Consider the following 18,428-nt stretch of genomic DNA (forward strand, 5'->3'; position numbering starts at 1 on the left):
TCCCGTGAACGAATAAAAAAAAACATGCCATTTGCCTTCCTAATTGCTTGCTGTACCTGCATACTAACTTTTTGTGTTTCTTGTACCAGGACACCCAAGTCTCTCTGGACACTATCATTTAGTAGTTTCTGACCATTTAAAAAATATTCTGTTTTTCCATTCTTCCTACCAAAGTGAATAACCTCACATTTCCCCACATTATACTCCATCTGCCACCTTCTAGCCCACTCAATTAACTTGTCTATATCCCTTTGCAGACTCTTTTTGTCCTCCTCACAGCTTACTATCCCACTTGCGTAACAACCTTTTATGTGGCACCTTATCGAATGCCTTTTGAAAATCCAAATATACTACATCCACTGGTTCCCCTTTATCTACCCGGCTAGTTACATCCTCAAAAAACTCTAATAAATTTGTCAAACATTATTTCTCTTTCATAAAACCATGTTGACTCTGCCTAATCATATTATGATTTTCTAAGTGCCCTGTTACCACTTCCTTAATAATGGATTCCAGCATTTTCCCGATGACTGATGTCAGACTAACTGGCCTGTCGTTCCCTGTTTTCTCTCTCCCTCCTTTCTTGAATAGCATGGTTACAGTTGCTACCTTCCAATCCACTGGGACCGTTCTAGAATCTAGGGAATTTTGGAAGATCATAACCAATGCAACCACTATCTCTGCAGCCACCTCTTTTAGAACCCTCGGATGTAGGCCATCAGGTCCAGGGGATTTATCGTCTTTTAGTCCCATTAGTTTCTCAAGTACTTTTTCTCTACTGATAATAATCAATTTAAGTTCCTCACCCTCATTAGCCCCTTGGCTCCTGACTATTTCTGGTACGGTTTTTGTGACTTTTACTGTGAAGACAGATACAAAATATTTGTTTAATGCATCTGCCATTTCCTGATTCCCCATTATAATTTCTCCTGTCCCAGCCTTCCTTCTTACATACTTGTAGAAGCTCTTACAATCCATTTTTATATTTCTTGCTAGTTTACTTTCATTTTCTATTTTCTCCCTTTTTATCAATTTTATGGTCATCCTTTGCTGGTTTCTAAAACTCTCCCAATCCTCAGGCTTACTACTCTTCTTGGCAACATTATAGGCCTCTTCTTTTAATCCAATACTATCCTTAGCTTCTTTAGTTAGCCACGGGTGGATCATTTTTCCCGTGGAGTTTTTATTTCTCAATGGAATTATATGTTGAGAATATTGAAATATTTCTTTAAATGTTTGCCATTGCTTTTCAACTGTCATTCCCTTTAATTTAATTTCCCAATCTACCTTAGCCAACTAGCCCCTTGTACCTGTATAATTGACTTTATTTAAGTTTAAGACTCTAGTTTTGGACTTAAGTTCATCACTCTCCAACTCAATGTGAAATTCTACTATATTATGATCACTGGTGATAGCAGGCCTGAAGAACCATGGTACGCAATGATATGGGATTGCTGGACTCTCAATCCAATGTCCCTCTGCTCTAGAACTGAACTGGCCACCGAGTTTGTGTCAGGTAGAATTATTATAAGACCAGAGTACGTTGACACTTTGAAACAAAAACAGACAAAGCTGGAGACGCAGGCCGATCAGCAGCTGAGATGGCTATTTTGAACTGACCATTGGAGTGGCACTGGGCTAAGCCAATGCTGTCTGAACAAAAATGCCACGGCAAGTGCCCCCTCAGGAGGAGGGCACCATTACTAGCATGACTAGTACAGACGGACTGTCCAAACAAGGTTATGTGCAAAATAAAACTAAATCGTAACCTGTTATTTTTTCATCAATTAAGCAATTAATGTCCTGTGGTGCCCAACAGTTGTGTGAAGGCCACATGTGTACTGCTGGACACCATGTGATCCCTCTCTAGGGTCACCCGGGTATGCACAAGACCGTGGAAGAGAGAGAAGCTGTTGGAATGATCCACACCACGCAGCCTGGACCTATGAATGGCGGTTTTGACCAGGCTCATGAGCAGACTCAAAAGGAGGTCGTCCAATCTGCTTGCTCCCCTCCCACCACCCTCATGAATCGGGTGACCAAAGATCAGGAGCATTGGACTAAGATTCATCCAAAACTTGAGAAACATCCCCTTTAAATCATGGAAGGGGGCATGCAACCTCCAGCATTGTAAATATATGTGAAATGCATTTTCCTCTGCAGAATGGACCTGGGGGCCAGGGTATCTGTGAAGTAGCTCAGTAGGGCATTGGAACCCACCGCTCCGGACTGCATAGGAACAGGAGGAGGCCATCCAGCGCCTCGAGACTGTTTTACCATTCAATCAGAACGTGGCTGATCTGTACCTTAACTCCATTGTCCACCCCATGTCCCTGGCGGTACTGGAGAGATGAAGGGAACAGGTGTGGATTAATGAAGGGTCTGCACCCCAAAGATATCTGTTCTCTCCACAGATGCCTATCTCGTTTGACCATTATGAGTGATACTGGTTCGTCAACAGAAAAAACAATTCTGCAAGTGGCTTGTTCAGAAGGAACAACAAATAGAATAATTTAGACATAAGCCTAGTTTCAACAAAACAAAGGGAGACTCACAATCTAAATCATAATATTATTGTCCGTGTCTCCCAAACACTCTATTCCCTGTGGGGCTCACTGGTCGCGGGCAGGCCTCGAGCGTTCTGGCGGACACCGCATGCTCCCTCGCCAAGGCCACTCAGGCACAGACAAGACCGCAGAGGAGAGGCAGACAGCCAGAGCGACCACTCTCATGGGCCACGCTCATCCTGGACCTGTGAATAGCCGTCTTTCCCGACAAAAGAGGCTACATTTCAAAAATACTTAATTGACTGTGAAGCTCTTTGAGGTCGTGAAAGGCGCTATATAAATGCAAGCTTTTTCTTCTCTCCACAGATGCTGGTTGATTTGCTGTGTGTTTCCAGCTTTTTTCTGTTTTTAAGTGTCCCCAGGTCTCAGTTCTTGCATGTCAATTCATGCACATTAGAATTATTTTTTTTAAGTAATTGCTTCTTTGCAACCCTCCTTACCCTACTCTTGTGGATATAGAGGGGATAATCGATATTCGTAACAACATTAAAATGTAATTATTATTTGTGTACTGTTGACTGTTTTCAGCATAGTTATTATTGTTTATTTATTATATTAGTGGTGCCCTGGGGCACTTGCCATAATATTTTATGTTTCCGTCTGGTGACACTGCGGCAACTCTGTGCCACCCCTACAGGTTGGCCAAAAAAGGCTTACCCTACTCTTTTGAACTTGTAATGTTGGCAGATATTGAGCAATTTAAAATGTTACAGTGCAATTCAGTCTCCAGTGCAATCCAATCCCCTTCACAATGCAATTCAGTCTCTTCCCCTTGCAAGGGGGGAGATAAGCTGTCAAGACGACACCCCCACCCCCAGACACCCCCACCCCCTCCTCTTGACACCCCCTCCCCCAGACACCCCCTCCCCCAGACACCCCCCCCCACCTCTTGACACCCCCTCCCCCAGACACCCCCCCACCTCTTGACACCCCCTCCCCCAGACACCCCCCCCACCTCTTGACATCCCCTCCCCCAGACACCCCCACCCCCCCTCCTCTTGACACCCCCTCCCCCAGACACCCCCACCCCCCTCCTCTTGACACCCCCTCCACCAGACACCCCCACCCCCCTCCTCTTGACACCCCCTCCCCCAGACACCCCCTCCACCAGACACCCCCACCCCCCTCCTCTTGACACCCCCTCCCCCAGACACCCCCCACCACCTCTTGACACCCCCTCCCCCATCTCTCTGACTGACAACTCCTCACACTTGCTCAGGATGTGGGAGGGAAGAAAGGCAGATTGCCAAAACCTGATGGAGACAGGATCAGGTGTTTCCAATGTGCATCATCCGGCAACGGGCTGGGACAGACAGCCACCAATGACATAAATAGGGGACGATGAGAGATGAACGTTGTTGCAAAACGTCTTGATTTGTTTTAAAGAGATTTTTTTCACCCCTTCCCCCCGTGTTGGAATTTCATTGGCATTTATTTTTTTGTGGCGAGTTCTCTACCCGGGAAGGTGACCATGGCTTTTTCACTGGTAAGGAAAATTGTTAACAGTTTTGGGGGGGTTAAATGCGCCAGGAGTGCGTCACGACATTAATGGGAGCTGCACGACAGGCTGGTCGGGGGCTTCTCGGAGAGAGAGAGAGAGAGAGGGAGAAAATGACTGGAAATAGGGGAAAACAATCCGATTAAAACTGCCATTTTCTCCTCTACCCCACTGCGGGAGATGATAAAGCCACCCTGCATTGTGCATGATATTTCTTTCCAACTTTTGAATGTAGGGGCTGAAGAATGTCGCAATATTTTCTTTGCATGCATGTTTTTATTATTATTTAATTAGCCATCATCTTTGGCACCGCCGTCCCCCGTGCTGCTGTCTGACGGTGACCTACACTATCAGCATCGCTTTCCCCCCATCTCTCGCAAAAGGTTGCATTAGCAACGCTGGCCTATCTCCCCCACTGGAGGGGTTGGTCTCAAAATTCCCTTCTTAAAATAAATGTTTCTGCAGCCAGCCTGTGCCAGTAACCATTGCATCTCCTCTCTCTCCTAATCTGCTTTGCAGCACAGCGTCTGGATTTAACTTTCTAACCTCCAGCTCGCATGTCCTGATTAATTAATGCACATAAGGGCACTATTTGACCCTTGTGTCCAATGAGTATCTCAAAAATAGAGACATTACTTTAAAAGGAACGTTGCATGTAAGTTTTTTTTTACTGGTTCTGGATTTGGTGCAACTATTCAAAGCAAGGTGGTGTGTTTGAGGAGGGGGGGGGGCGGTTGAATAATTTATTCTGTGCAAATTGTTTTATTGCAAGCTAGTGTTTTCGCACTGGACTTAAATCGGTGCAATGCAAATATATCTGAACGAGGTAGTGACGGTAAGTTTGCTGAATGCAAGAATCCCGTTAAACATTTCCGGAAGAATGTTTACGGAGTGAGCGGCCCATTGCAAAAAAAAAAAAAATGGAATTTTGGGGGGGTTAAATGGAATTTTTTTTTGTGTGCATACAGCAGCAATAAGACACGCTCTTGCTCGGTAGTGGCCGAGGTGTGTGAAGGCAACACCGCAGCAAAACGCTTGCTCGGCTGCCAAGGTGCATCTGTCCGGCTTTACTTTCACTTCTTCAGACTGCTCCGCTCTCCTGCACGTGGAGCGGGAGCTGGGGGCGGCGCGCGCCGGGCCACACGTGCGTTTGTTTACCAGCCCACATCAACGGACCAGTCCAAAAACGCACGGGGTAGAGGGGGGGGGGGTGGTGGAATGCAAGGGGTGGGGGGAGTGGGTGAAGTGAGATTTAAAATAAGAACCAAAAAAACCAGACAGATTGGTCTTCAGTTTATTGAAATTTTCTTTTTAATAAGTGGATCGTATACGGGTCGGTATTTTTATTTGTCGCGTTTATGTCGTTGCTTCAATTCCTTCCGCCCCTTACGTTTTAACAGCTTTAGAGACATTCGGAAGGGCGGGCAGTGACTCCGTTAAGGGAGTGCTGTGATTGGCTGCGGGGTGGTGATTGACAGGCGTGAAGGCGAACCCTGTGGGGTTTGAGCGCGTGGGAGAATCGGCGGGTCGGGTCAGTCGGAGACGGAGTTAGGCGGCGCACGGTAACGGCAGGGCGGGGTCACCGGCGGAAAGGTAGCCTAGCAACAACGGTAACGAATCGCGGGGTGGGGGGGGGGGGGCGTTGGGAAGGGGGGGGGGTTACCATCGAACAGAAAACTCCCCTCCCCCCTTTCGTTTTTAGTGGGAGTTGGGAGAGTAACGGATAACCACCCGAGGCGAACGGGTGGGGTTTGTCACCCTTTTATAGCGTGGGGGGAGGGGAGGGGGGGGCGGGAAGATGTTGAGGCCCTTTGGGTTCCTAAGGTGGGGGGGGGGAGGGGTGTCAAGTTCCCCCCCCCCCTCCCCCACCCGTCGGGAGGAGGGTGGTGTGCGTGTGCGCGCGCCCCTCCTGTCGCCTGGTTGCTAGGTGCGCATGCGCGCTCGGGCATGGGGCCGTGGTGTCCCACCAGCTGCCGCCCAATCGCGACGTGGGCTGGCGGGCGGGCAGGGCGGGCGTTGCGTGGGCGCCGGTCTCGACGCTCTTTCCTTCACACCGGCGGAGCGCGGAACTCCCGCCTCGGTTCCCGGAGCAGGTGCTTCTAATCAGGGTAGCCCGTGGTTTAAGCGCGAAGTTCCGCAGCTTGCACTAGTTTTAACTTTTTAATATCTAACGGGCGTAGGGGATTCGGATAACTTCACTCCTTTTCCCTAATCCAGCATCATTTAACAATGATAACCAGCTGCTGACCTTATTTGACGTGGGATGTAAAAGGTTTGGACGCAAGAACTATTGAGGAATTCGGTCAACACCTTTTATCCTTTCATGTAATATTTGATTTATGAAGTAGGCTGCCAAGTTCCTGCAGGAACTTGTTCAGTCAGATAATATGTTCAGTCAGATAATCTGGACTATCCTTAAATGTAGAATCTAGCATTTGAACACAAAGATGGCTTATTGCATTCACTTTTTTAAAAATTGCATTGGATTTTTCCATTATAGATTGTGAAGGATGTGTTTTTTTGAAGTGGTTGAGTTTTCCATTCTTGGAATGGAGTCCTTCATATTTTTTTTGCTCTACTGGTTTTCATAAAACTGATTTCTTTCAGAAGGACGAGAGTGGCCGAGGGCAGGATTGCTGGGATGTGCCCCGTTCTGCAGAAACCCCAGCCTTGTCTACCTGCAGTAATGCTGACATCTTCCGCAGAATAAACGCTATGTTAGACAACTCTCTGGATTTCACAGGAGTCTGCACTACTCCCATCACCAAGGGCCGAAGGGAGAATGTGGGAGGTAATGGAGTTGATGGGAGAAATGTTGGTTCTGTGCATCGTGGTTCACTAGGCAACGTGGGTTTTGAAAAATCATTTTCGTTACTGGAATATCAAAGTTTGGATGTACTCAATCTACGTCTTAGATCTTTATCTGCACCACAAACTGCCGACACATTAGCCCTTGATGCCATATGAAGGCTTCAAGCAGGGTTGGTTTAGTGCAATTGTGTTTCAGATGTCAATAGATAAAAGGCCATGCTGCCCATTGAAGTTTGTCCTTCTAATAGAAACGTAGAAAATAGGAGCAGGAGTAGGCCATTCGTCCCTTCGAGCCTGCTCCGCCATTCAGTATGATCATGGCTGATCCTCTATCTCAATACCATATTCCCGCTCTCTCCCTATACCCCTTGATGCCTTTTGTGTCTAGAAATCTATCTAGCTCCTTCAATATATTCAGTGACTTGGCCTCCACGACCTTCTGTGGTAGAGAATTCCACAGGTTCACCACCTTATAAGTGATGACATTTCTCCTCATCTCAGTCCTAAATGTTCTACTGTGTCCTGAGATTGTGACCCCTTGTTCTGGACCCCACAGCCAGGGGAAACATCCTCCCTGCATCCAGTCTGTCTAGCCCTGTCAGAATTTTGTTTCAATGAGATCCCCTCCCTTCTAAACTCGAGTGAATACAGGCCGAGTCGACCCAATCTCTCCTCATACGACAGTCCTGCCATCCCAGGGATCAGTCCAGTGAACCTTCGCTGCACTCCCTCTCTGGCAAGTATATCCTTTCTTGGGTAAGGAGACCAAAACTGCGCACAATACTCCAGGTGTGGTCTCTCAAAGGCCCTGTATAACTGCAGTAAACCCTTAACTTGCATAGAATAGTATCCAACTATATTCGGAATGGCATTACAATTGAGATTTTGTTCCTTTTCTGTTTTTAATATTTGACCCTAAATTTGTCCTCTGGTTCTAAAGGTTCTCTTTTGCTTTAAAAGACAGACTTGCATTTATATAGTTCCTTTCATGACGTCTGGATATCCCAAAGCTCTTTACAGCCACAAAGTACTTTTGAAATGTAGTCACTGTTGTAATGCAGCCAATTTGCATGATCCCACAAACAGCAATAAGATAATGAGATCTATTTTAGTGGTGATGGTTGAGCGATAAGTATTGACCAGGACATGCCCAGGGAGAACACCCTTGCTGTTCTTCAAAATAGTAGCATGGGATTTTTTTGTGAACTGTGTACAGTTCTGGTTACCTTATTACAGAAAGGATATGATTAAACTAGAAAGAGTGCAGAAAAGATTTACTAGGATGCTACCGGGACTTGATGGTTTGACTTATAGGGAGAGGTTAGATAGACTGGGACTTTTTTCCCTGGAGAGTACGAGGTTAAGGGGTGATCTTATAGAAGTCTATAAAATAATGAGGGGCATAGATAAGGTAGATAGTCAAAATCTTTTCCCAAAGGTAGGGGAGTCTATAACGAGGGGGCATAGATTTAAGGTGAGAGGGGAGAGATACAAAAGGGTCCAGAGGGGCAATTTTTTCACTCAAAGGGAGGTGAGTGTCTGGAACGAGCTGCCAGAGGCAGTAGTAGAGGCGGGTACAATTTTGTCTTTTAAAAAGCATTTGGACAGTTACATGGGTAAGATGGGTATAGAGGGATATGGGCCAAGTGCAGGCAATTGGGACTAGCTTAGTGGTATAAACTGGGTGACATGGACATGTTGGGCCGAAGGGCCTGTTTCCATGTTGTAACTTCTATGATTCTATGATATGATTCTATAACCTGTGAGCAGATGGAGCCTTGGTTTAACGTTTCATCGAAAGACAGCACCTCAAAGTACTGCACGCTCTCAGTACTGCACAGGAGTGTCAGCCTGGAATGTCCTGAAGTCTCAAGTTGGACTTGAACCCACAACCTTCTGACTCAGATGAGAGTGCTACCACTGAGCCATGGCTGACAACTAATTAGTATTTTAGATTAGCAATGACCATTTAATACTGTGCTTCACAGCTGCATAGGCAAACTTGTTGGTCAGTTTGTGCACCAGAAACATGGGGATGAATTACCAGATAATGTTTTTATAAACTGCTAGGTCTGTGTAGTGATGGTAATTTGCATGTAGTGATGGTAATTTGCATAGTACATTATGGAGCCTCCATACGATCTCCAGACTTTTAAAAATTGTTTTTTGACATTGATCAGGTAAAATGGAGCATTTTCATGACTCAAATGGAGTAACAGTGTTTTGCTTACTGATGAAGCTTCATTGCAAAATTTGTAATTTGACAAATGGGTACAAAACTTGAACTAATTTGTAAAATAGTACCTGGAGTGATTGAAAGTCTGATCTATTTATGGCCTAATTTCAGACCTACAAGAAATGTCCTTGACCAATCCACAACAGCTTCAAATTGTTTACTATATACCAGAGGAACTTCTTATATGTGCTTTCCTAATATCTGAATTTGGCATTTATCCAGCTTCAAGCATTCATTAATGCTTGATTTTATGTTTTTTAGTGAAACTTGACTCTTGTGGCATTGTTCATGGAAGGATAAAGAATTATAAATTGTGTTAAATAAAGCTGTTCCTGGAACAGTCAACTCAGCACATTGAAATGCTGTTAAAATGATCATTTTAATACATTATAATATCCTTATCATCCCACTACCCTACTTGTGCCCATGAGGGCACAATGGCGGTCAAGATAGGAAAGATGTCTTCAGGTTAAATAAAATGAAGTTCTTGGAATAAAATAATATTTTGAGAATTAAATCTTTCCAGAAGCCTGGCACAAACTGGGTCTTTAGTCAGAAATGGCATCTGACTTTCTGGCAGAATTGAAGGCTGGTTACTGATGTAACAGAAGTCATGTGGTTACCACCTACCAATGAGTTTGCTAGAAAAGAATGATCACACTTTTTATATAGATGAGAAAAATAACTACTAAAAGCCTGTGTGGGGACTGCAGGCACAGTGGTAGTGTTGGCTGTTAAAATGTGCAATGCCACATTGAAGGGAGTTCTTCAGCATTTAGTTCTTGCTTTAACTGCACTTCAGCTGAAGGGTCAGTAATTGGCAGAAGCCTTTTAGACTGGGAGTGCAGTATGGTGGAAATGAACCAATAGGACTTGTTTGAAGGCAGCTCACACTAGTGGCAATACATGGTATTTTTATGGAAGCTATGATAATGGAGCAGAGCAAGGACTGTAGCTTTATGGCAAGTTGGCAAAAGAATATCACTGGCCTGTAACTTGTAAAATTTCCTTCTAAGTGGAGTGTCTGGGCAGATAATTCAACCTGTAAAAATGTAGTGAATCTAATTCTGTATACCAACAAATTCATTTGCATTTTCACTTATTTGATGCTGGTCCAGTGAGGCAATATTGACTCTTAACTAAAAACATCAGCATCTAAAAGTATTCAAATGAAACTATTTGCACTTGAGTTTTTAGTATTTATGTATTAAAGGAAATTACAACTCAGGCTTTGTGAATTGAACAAGTTCCTTGCACAAGTCTTCAGTAATGTGTAACTCATACTGATTTTGAAGCTTCCATGGTGTAATACTACCTGATTGAAGCTGTACTACAGGGATAAGCAGTTTCACTGTGCCTAACTCCACTTCTGGCTGACAACTGCACATGTAGATATGTTTGTGAGGAAATGCACAGTAGGAGTTTGTCCTTAGTGAATCTCTACTGGATATTGTAATTCAACTAATGTCGCCCATTATAATTCAGCTACTGTCCATGGTGAAACTTAATAGAAATGACATGCATTATAATTATATAAATGTATGTCTTTAAATCCTTTCTATTTGGGTTCATAAACCTACCAGAGATTTTTACAGCACTAGATTTGGTTAGTAATGCTGTGTCATGTCACAGCAGTTTCTAGCATATTGAAACGCTAACATTTTATTACTGACTATGCATGGTGTTTGCGAAATCTGTTCTCTAATCTTAAGTGCAGAATTTTAATCTAAAAGAAGAAAATGTTCTTAAGATGCCAAGTGGGTAATGATAGTTTGACAGTGAGATAACTTGGGAATGGAGAGCTGCTGTTCTGGACTTGATTGAAGAAATTTGACTCTGCTTTTAAATCTGTGTAGTTTGATCAGTAACTCAACTGGATAAACTGCAGGAGGAATTAATGATAGGTATGGAGCAAAATCTATTTCTAACTAAAGTTGCCATTAGCATAAATGGAAGATTGGTGTAATCTTGACACATAAACATAAGATCTTGGTGCTGTGTACGTGTATGTGAATGTCATTGTGCCTTTTTCCCAGGTAATATCTGCTCATAGGCTGTATGACTTGAGTAAATCTAAACTGGTAGCAGGTGTCTTTCTGACTTGAACTTCGAATTACATATTGACCCTGAATTTCCTCAGACATTCTGCTGCTGTAACTTTGTCAGAAGTGCAACGGAAACCCATTTTCACTGCATTTCCAACAAAGTTACGCTAGCATAGTGGCAGAAAGTTTGAGGAAATTCAAAGCCATTGACTTTCTATAGATCAGTGAATTGTCAATGTTCAGGATTTTACCTTGCTCAGTATAGTCTGAACTAATACATATGTTGAATCAATGTTTTATGGCTTCTGAACTTGTCCTGCACTACCTTTAGCTCCCATCAGCTTGTCCTGAATATTTACTAGCAGAATTCAACCTGAATGCTACAATACTGTCATTGGAACTTGCAGCAGGGTAGATTTCTATTCAGCTGCTACATAATCTCAACAGGCATGCCTATTCTAAAATGCCAAGATGATGCACAGAGGTCCTTGAATAAGATAGCTGAAATAAGTCACTAACCAACTATTGAGACCAATGAGTGGACCTAAACCTGAGTCACTCCAAACTTTTCATGAAGTGTTGCTGTCATCTTGAGCAAGACAGCAGAAAAAGTGGCAAAATTTGTTTAGAAGGGAGATGGAATTGCTATCACTGATCAGTGGTGTAATCAACTTCTATGCAATTTTTCCCATTTGTAAACTTATGATTTCACAAAGTTGGCCCCCCTTTTGTGTTCAAGGTGAAGTATATTGGTGTGGGGAAATGGGACACTTGCCATTGCACCTAGTGTCAGCATAAAATACTTTCAGGTATATAGTCCGATGCAGAATAAAGTTCTCTGCCACAACAATCTGCATCTGCTGAAACTTCAAGCACCCCATATTGCATCAGTGAATGGGACACTTATTCAAGGTGGTCTTTTTAAATCAAGAATTGTGACTGCGAAGGTACAGTATATCCTCATTTGGTTTGGTGCAAGGAGAGATGAAAATACCAAGCCGACATTTCCTTTTTGCATTCTTCCTCATGGTGGGACATTATCTTGGATATTAAGAAGCTGATGTTGACCCACTTTTCATTATCATCCTGTTCTTGTTAACCATGGATCCAGCAAAAATGGAAGTATCTGCATGGTCTAGGTTGACCACCCTTGTACCTTCACACTTGCTATATTATGCTTCCCATTTCCTCACTTGTGGAAATGTCATTTACATTACTCATTGGGGTAGGTGTTGAGGTTCAACTTAGATTTCTATCTTCAAACCACTTGACTACCTTCAGACATGCCTTTTTGTTTCACCCATTGGCTTCCTTTTGCAGCTAATCCATAAAGTTCCTGCATCTCTGCTGTCTTTCCATATTGAGTCATGTCTACTTAATGTGTACAAAACATCTCCCTGTTAAGTCTTCCTTCACTTGCATGCTGGAAATTTAGGTCTAGTCAGTGCACCCTCTTCTGTGGCCTTCCATTTGCATCCCTGGAGAAGACTCATTGGATGTGAAAAGGAAAATGAGGCTACTGCATGTATGGTGCTGAGAACGAGATCGTGACCACAGTTCAGAGGCTGGCTGCTCCAACATCCTGTACAAGGAGGATATTAGATTTGGGAGTAGCTGGTTACAATAAGATATGACTGATACAATGGGCAGGATATGTTTCAAGGTTCCTAACCATGGAAGGATCTGAAATAGGTGCCAACTGTGAAAAGACCATGTAGAAAGCCAAAGCTGGGAGGATGGGACTGTATGGAGAAAAACTGAGTAGAGGTGACTTTGAACCATAGCTGCCAGAGTTGCCCAATGGCCAGCTTGATTATGATTGACCAGTAGGCATTCCCTAGTGTTGCCATTGTATCATTTGTGCCCAGCTAATCTACAGGACTTGCTTTAAGCTCAATACTTGCTGAAGTGATGGCTGTAGATGAACTGTTGACAGTATTGGTAAGTTTGATTGGATCTGATTTAAGATGAATGTAACTTGTGTTGAAGCCATTCACTGGCAGCTGTAGCCTTTAAGTTTGGAAAAGCACTGCTATTCCATTGGTCAGGTTGATCTAGAGTACCATCAGATCCTTTAGTAACAAGTTGGCTTGCTACTTACTACCATGTTTGGTAATCACTTTCAATGGTACATATTACTAGCAGTAAAACTGCATTAAACCAGTACATGCTTTCCAACACTCTATTAATGGAAAATTGAGTCTTGTATAAATGAAAACCTACATCTCTGCATGCTATGAGTGGGATAGCATGCCACAGGACTGATGTCAGCTATGTCATATTGGAGATGGCATGCAGTACCCACTGCAATCTCCTGTCTAAGATCCAACAACTAAATTATTCATAAACAAAAGTTACCAATGGTACAAATACTTGGATTGCACAGGTCCACAAGGGGTTTAAAATGGCTACAGAATGTATTACCATCTGATCTGCAAGACCAGAGGAATGAGATTTACTGCTGTTATACACAAGTTAGGCATTCCTGTCTCCTGTATGGAGTCAAGTACTCAATTTAGATTCAACTGGCCTAGATATTGAAGAAAGCTGGCAGCATATGTCCCATGTCAAAAGGTCTTTGACTAAAAATGCACCTTTCATTACATGTCCCAAAGTGCTTCATGGCCAATTAAGTACTTTTTGATGTGTAGTCACTTGTAATGCAGGAAAATGCAGCAGCCAATGTGTACAGAGTAAGGTTCCACAAACAGCAGTAAATGACCAAATAATTTGTTACCAATGTTGGTTGAGGGATAAATATTGGCCAGGATGCTGGGGAGAATTCTCCTGATTTTGAATAATGCTATGGGTTTTTTATGCCCACCTGAGAGCAGTTTGTGTGGGGTGCTCAGTGTAACATCTCATTTGAAAGACAGCACCTCCAACAGTGCAGCAGTTGCAGTGTTGCATTGAAGTGTCAGCTTAGATTTTTGGGGTGGAAATCACAACCTTCTGCTTTGAAGAATGCTACCACTGAGCCATGGCTTACACCTGTCAATCAAGTACACACCATGACGCATCCTGTGCCTAGAATCTTGTAGCGGTTCACATTTTCCAGATTTCAAAGCTTTGACCATATACTTGGACAGTTTCTAGATTCTGGCTACCTACAGATCAGTTTGTGTTCTTGCAGACAGCTGGGCTTTGCTCTCCATCTTTATTAAGGAAGGTGCCTGTCATCTTAATGACTTTCTGGAATGTTAAACCTGTATATTGAGTTGTTTATTAAACTGACAGGATGAACGGTCATCGTGCACAGATGGGATTCCCATGGGGACCATTCAGCTTTCTGGATACTTGGAAGACTGAAATAAGAATAGATTTCAAAAGCATACTGTAAAAGTGGTTTAAAAACTAAGTTGTCAGATTCCAAACCTCATTACACTAGTACTCTTTACAATGTACCTTGTAGGATTAAGCTGAGGCTAGCAAACATTGCTATTCTAAAACCAGTATGACTTTTACTACTTGGTGCTCTTAATCCAGCATCAAATGATAGTGAACATGAAAAAATATGGCTGGCGCTAACTTTGCATTTAGCAACTCAACTAGTTTTTTTAAAAAAATCCATCTTGCTGACTTCTTGTCTGAATCTAATCAGTTGCTTAATTATAACATTGATACAGTATGCATGCTAAAAGAGCATAAATCTTTTTTGAGGGATAGGGGCAAATGTGTTAATTTCCCAAAGCTTAAGTTGTGCACTTTTTTTAACCTGTTGATTTTCTTATTTAGTGCATGGTCTCAGTGGGATATTTTCTACCTGAGTACAGTGGCATCCTATACTGCTTTCAATGCATAATGCAGTAGTAGGTTAAGTTGCACTGTAGTATGCCAACCTGTATACTTTAAAATCAAGAAGTATGGGTTAGCCTATAGAGGCTGACTTTTTTGGAGAGTAAATATTGGAATTACCTGAATTGTAATCTTTCAAACCAAATAAACATTTGCACTTATATCTTAATGACTCTTTACTATTCATTTTATGTACTAGTTGAGAGGAGGACAAGCCCATTGTCATAAATGGATTGTGTATGAAGGTATTTGTAACTAATCAAATTAGTTACCATAGAAATTTCAAATAGGGCCTGATGACTGGAGAAGGGGCAAAATGTGATGCCAGTTTTGAAAGGATGAAGACAACTGTGGATCAACAGGCCTGAGTCCAACACATGTAGCAGGTAAAGCACTTAAGGTCACTTTTTTTGCATTAGTCTTGTTACATATATACTTAATTATCTAGAATTAGTAACTTTTTTATTCTCTGGATTACAGGAACTATCACTTTCACTGTTTCAAATGCCCCACTGGTCTTTAATTCTGATTACTGGCATGCTTGTTGATTTAAGCATGAGTGTTACTACTTTTTCATCGAATTTTGAACCACTGTTCAAGGCATCAGTGATCTCCATACATTTTAAATGCAACTCCCAGTTCATCTTTGAGCCAATCATTCATTGACTTTATAAATGCTCAGCTGTCAGAGCAATTTGTGATGTGGTCCATTTCAGCAATCCACAAATGCTTGTCATGCATCTCATCAGTTAATAAACATTGTGCCCAAGCAATAGGTTCCCATTGATATTCTGCAGCACCACAGCCCCTAATCCATTCAGTGACCTTCTTAGGACCAGCTCTTGCATGAGCATCTTTTTCTGTGTTTCGTCCTAATCTTGTCTTCCAAGTGATACCTAGATTTGGAATGAATTTACCTAGTGGTTGACTACAACTGGGAGTGTCTGCATGCTTACCCTGTTGGCATAGCTTGTGCTCTGTAGTTGAGACTTTAAAAATTCAGATGTTGTCAACAAACATCAACTCACTGACCTCCCAATACATTGCCTAAAATTCAGTAACTTTTCCAGTTCCTATTCTTCTCTGAACAAAACCCACATGGATATCCAATGACATCAGTGGTTCAACTGCTTATATCAAATGTTTTTTATGGTTCTATATCTAGAGCAGCAACAATGCCAAAAAGAAACTAGGGATCTGAGTAACTGTGTATTTCAGTTTCTGAAGATACAGCTTAATTTGTACTAGCAAATGGCCAAAATTCCCTCAAGTTAAAGCTTTAACTCATTTTTAAATCCTTTTAGGTCTGTGGGTCCAAGAAACTTTGCAGTTTGCTAAAGTTTACCTCATCAATCTTTGCTTAGACATCTCCTCTTCCATGCCACTCCTTGGTGCATGCTGTTAAATCTAGTGTTCCCCAGGAAATAATTTGTGTAAGTTTGTCATGTCTCAATCTTCACTGTAGTTAAGAGCTTGCATTCATATAGTACCTTTCCCTGCCTCGTGTCCTAAAGTGATTCACAGCCAATGAAGTAGTTTTGAAGTGTAGTCACCTGGAGGGGAACTTGGCAGCCATCTTGTGCTCGTAAGGTCCCACAAACAGCAATGAGGTAAATGACCAGATTCGAAGAACGTAAATAGGAGTAGGCCATACAGCCCCTCGAGCCAGCTCCACCATTCAATAAGATCATGGCTAATCTTTGACCTCAACTCCTTTCCTGCCTAATCCCCTGATTCCCCTAGAGCCCAAAAATCTATCTCAGCTGTGAACATATTCAATGACTCAGCATCCACAACCACAGGGTAGACAATTCCAAAGATTCACAACCCTGAGTGAAGAAATTCCTCATCTCAGTCTTGCATGGCCAACCCCTTATCCTGCAACTATGCCCTCTAGTTCTAGACGCTCCAGCCAGGGGAAACAACCTCAGCATCTCCCCTGTTGAGCCCCCTCAATCTTGTATGTTTCAATGAGATATAGATGGGTTGGTCAGATGGGAGGAACAGTGGCAAATGGAATTTAACCTGGAAAAGTGCGAGGTGATGCACTTTGGAGGGACTAACAAGGCAAGGGACTACACAATGAATGGGAGGACCCTAGGCAAGACAGAGGGTCAGAGGGATCTTGGTGTGCAAGTTCACAGATCCCTGAAGGCGGCGGAACAGGTAGATAAGGTGGTAAAGAAGGCATATGGGATACTTGCCTTTATTAGCCGAGGCATAGAATATAAGAGCAAGGAGGTTATGATGGAGCTGTATAAATCACTGGTTAGGCCACAGCTGGAGTACTGTGTGCAGTTCTGGTCGCCGCACTACAGGAAGGATGTGATCGCTTTGGAGAGGGTGCAGAGGAGATTCACCAGGATGTTACCAGGGCTGGAGTGCTTCAGCTATGAAGATTGGGTTTGTTTTCCTTGGAGCAGAGGAGGCTCAGGGGGGACATGATTGAGGTGTACAAAATTATGAGGGGCATCGATAGGATGGATACTCAGGAGCTTTTTCCCTTCGTTGAGGGTTCTATAACAAGGGGGCATAGATTCAAGGTAAAAGGCGGGAGGTTTAGAGGGCATTTGAGAGAACTTTTTCACCCAGAGGGTGGTTGGAATCTGGAACTCACTGCCTGAGAGGGTTGTGGAGGCAGGAACCCTCAACATTCAAGAAGCATTTGGATGAGCACTTGAAATGCCATAGCATACAAGGCTACGGACCAAATGCTGGAATATGGGATTAGATTAGACTGGGCTTGATGGCCGGCGCGGACACGATGGGCCGAAGGGCCTCTATCCGTGCTGTATAACTATGACTGAGATCACCTCTCATTCTTAACTCGAGTCGGGCCATTCTACTCAACCTCTCATAGGACAACCCTCATCCCAGAAATTAATCTAGTGAACCTTTGTGGCACTGCCTCTAAGGCAAGTATATCCTTCCTTAGATAAGGAGACAAATTGTACACAATACTCCAGATGTGGTCTCACCAAAGCCCTGTACAATTGTAGTAAGACTTCCTTACTTTGCACTCCAACCCCCTTGCAATAAAGCCCAACATGTCATTTGCCTTCCTAATTGCTTGCTGTACCTGCATGTTAATCTCAACACCAACATTTAATAGTTTCACCATTTAAAAAAATATTCTGTTTCTATTCCTACCAAAGTAAATAACCTCAATTTCTCCACATTATAATCCATCTGCCACCACCTTGCCCACTCACTTAACCTGTCTAATTCCCTCTGCAGAATGTGTCCTCACTTATTTGCCCACTAGCTTTGTATCATCAGCAAACTTGGATACATTACACTCAGGCCCCTTAATCTAGTCATTAATATAGATTGTAAATAGCTGAGACCCAAGCACTGATCATTGTGGCACTTCACTGGTTACAGCCTGCCAACCTGAAAATGAGCTGTTTATCCCTACTGCTTTGTTAACCAATCCTCAACCCATGCTAATATATTACCCGAACTCCATGAGCCCT

The 18,428-nt window shown here is 43.0% G+C and overlaps 1 protein-coding gene across 3 annotated transcripts in view; it reads left to right on the forward strand.

Annotated features, from left to right (window-relative positions):
* The first annotated feature begins 3,959 nt into the window (after nt 1-3,959).
* Nucleotides 3,960-18,428, forward strand: part of LOC137304702 (cytoplasmic polyadenylation element-binding protein 1-like) — a 55,932-nt gene continuing 41,463 nt past the window's right edge. For 2 of the 3 annotated variants that reach the window (XM_067973369.1, XM_067973370.1), the window contains exons 1-2: nt 3,960-4,053; nt 6,673-6,856. In XM_067973369.1, coding sequence (XP_067829470.1) covers nt 4,039-4,053; nt 6,673-6,856 — 199 coding nt within the window. In that variant the 5' untranslated portion in view covers nt 3,960-4,038. Of the gene's footprint in view, nt 4,054-5,589; nt 5,659-6,672; nt 6,857-18,428 lie in introns of those variants that run through there. The other variant, XM_067973371.1, reaches the window with a different exon arrangement.

The sequence above is a fragment of the Heptranchias perlo genome, chromosome 38 (assembly GCF_035084215.1).
Source record: "Heptranchias perlo isolate sHepPer1 chromosome 38, sHepPer1.hap1, whole genome shotgun sequence".
Classification (NCBI taxonomy): Eukaryota; Metazoa; Chordata; class Chondrichthyes; order Hexanchiformes; family Hexanchidae; genus Heptranchias; species Heptranchias perlo.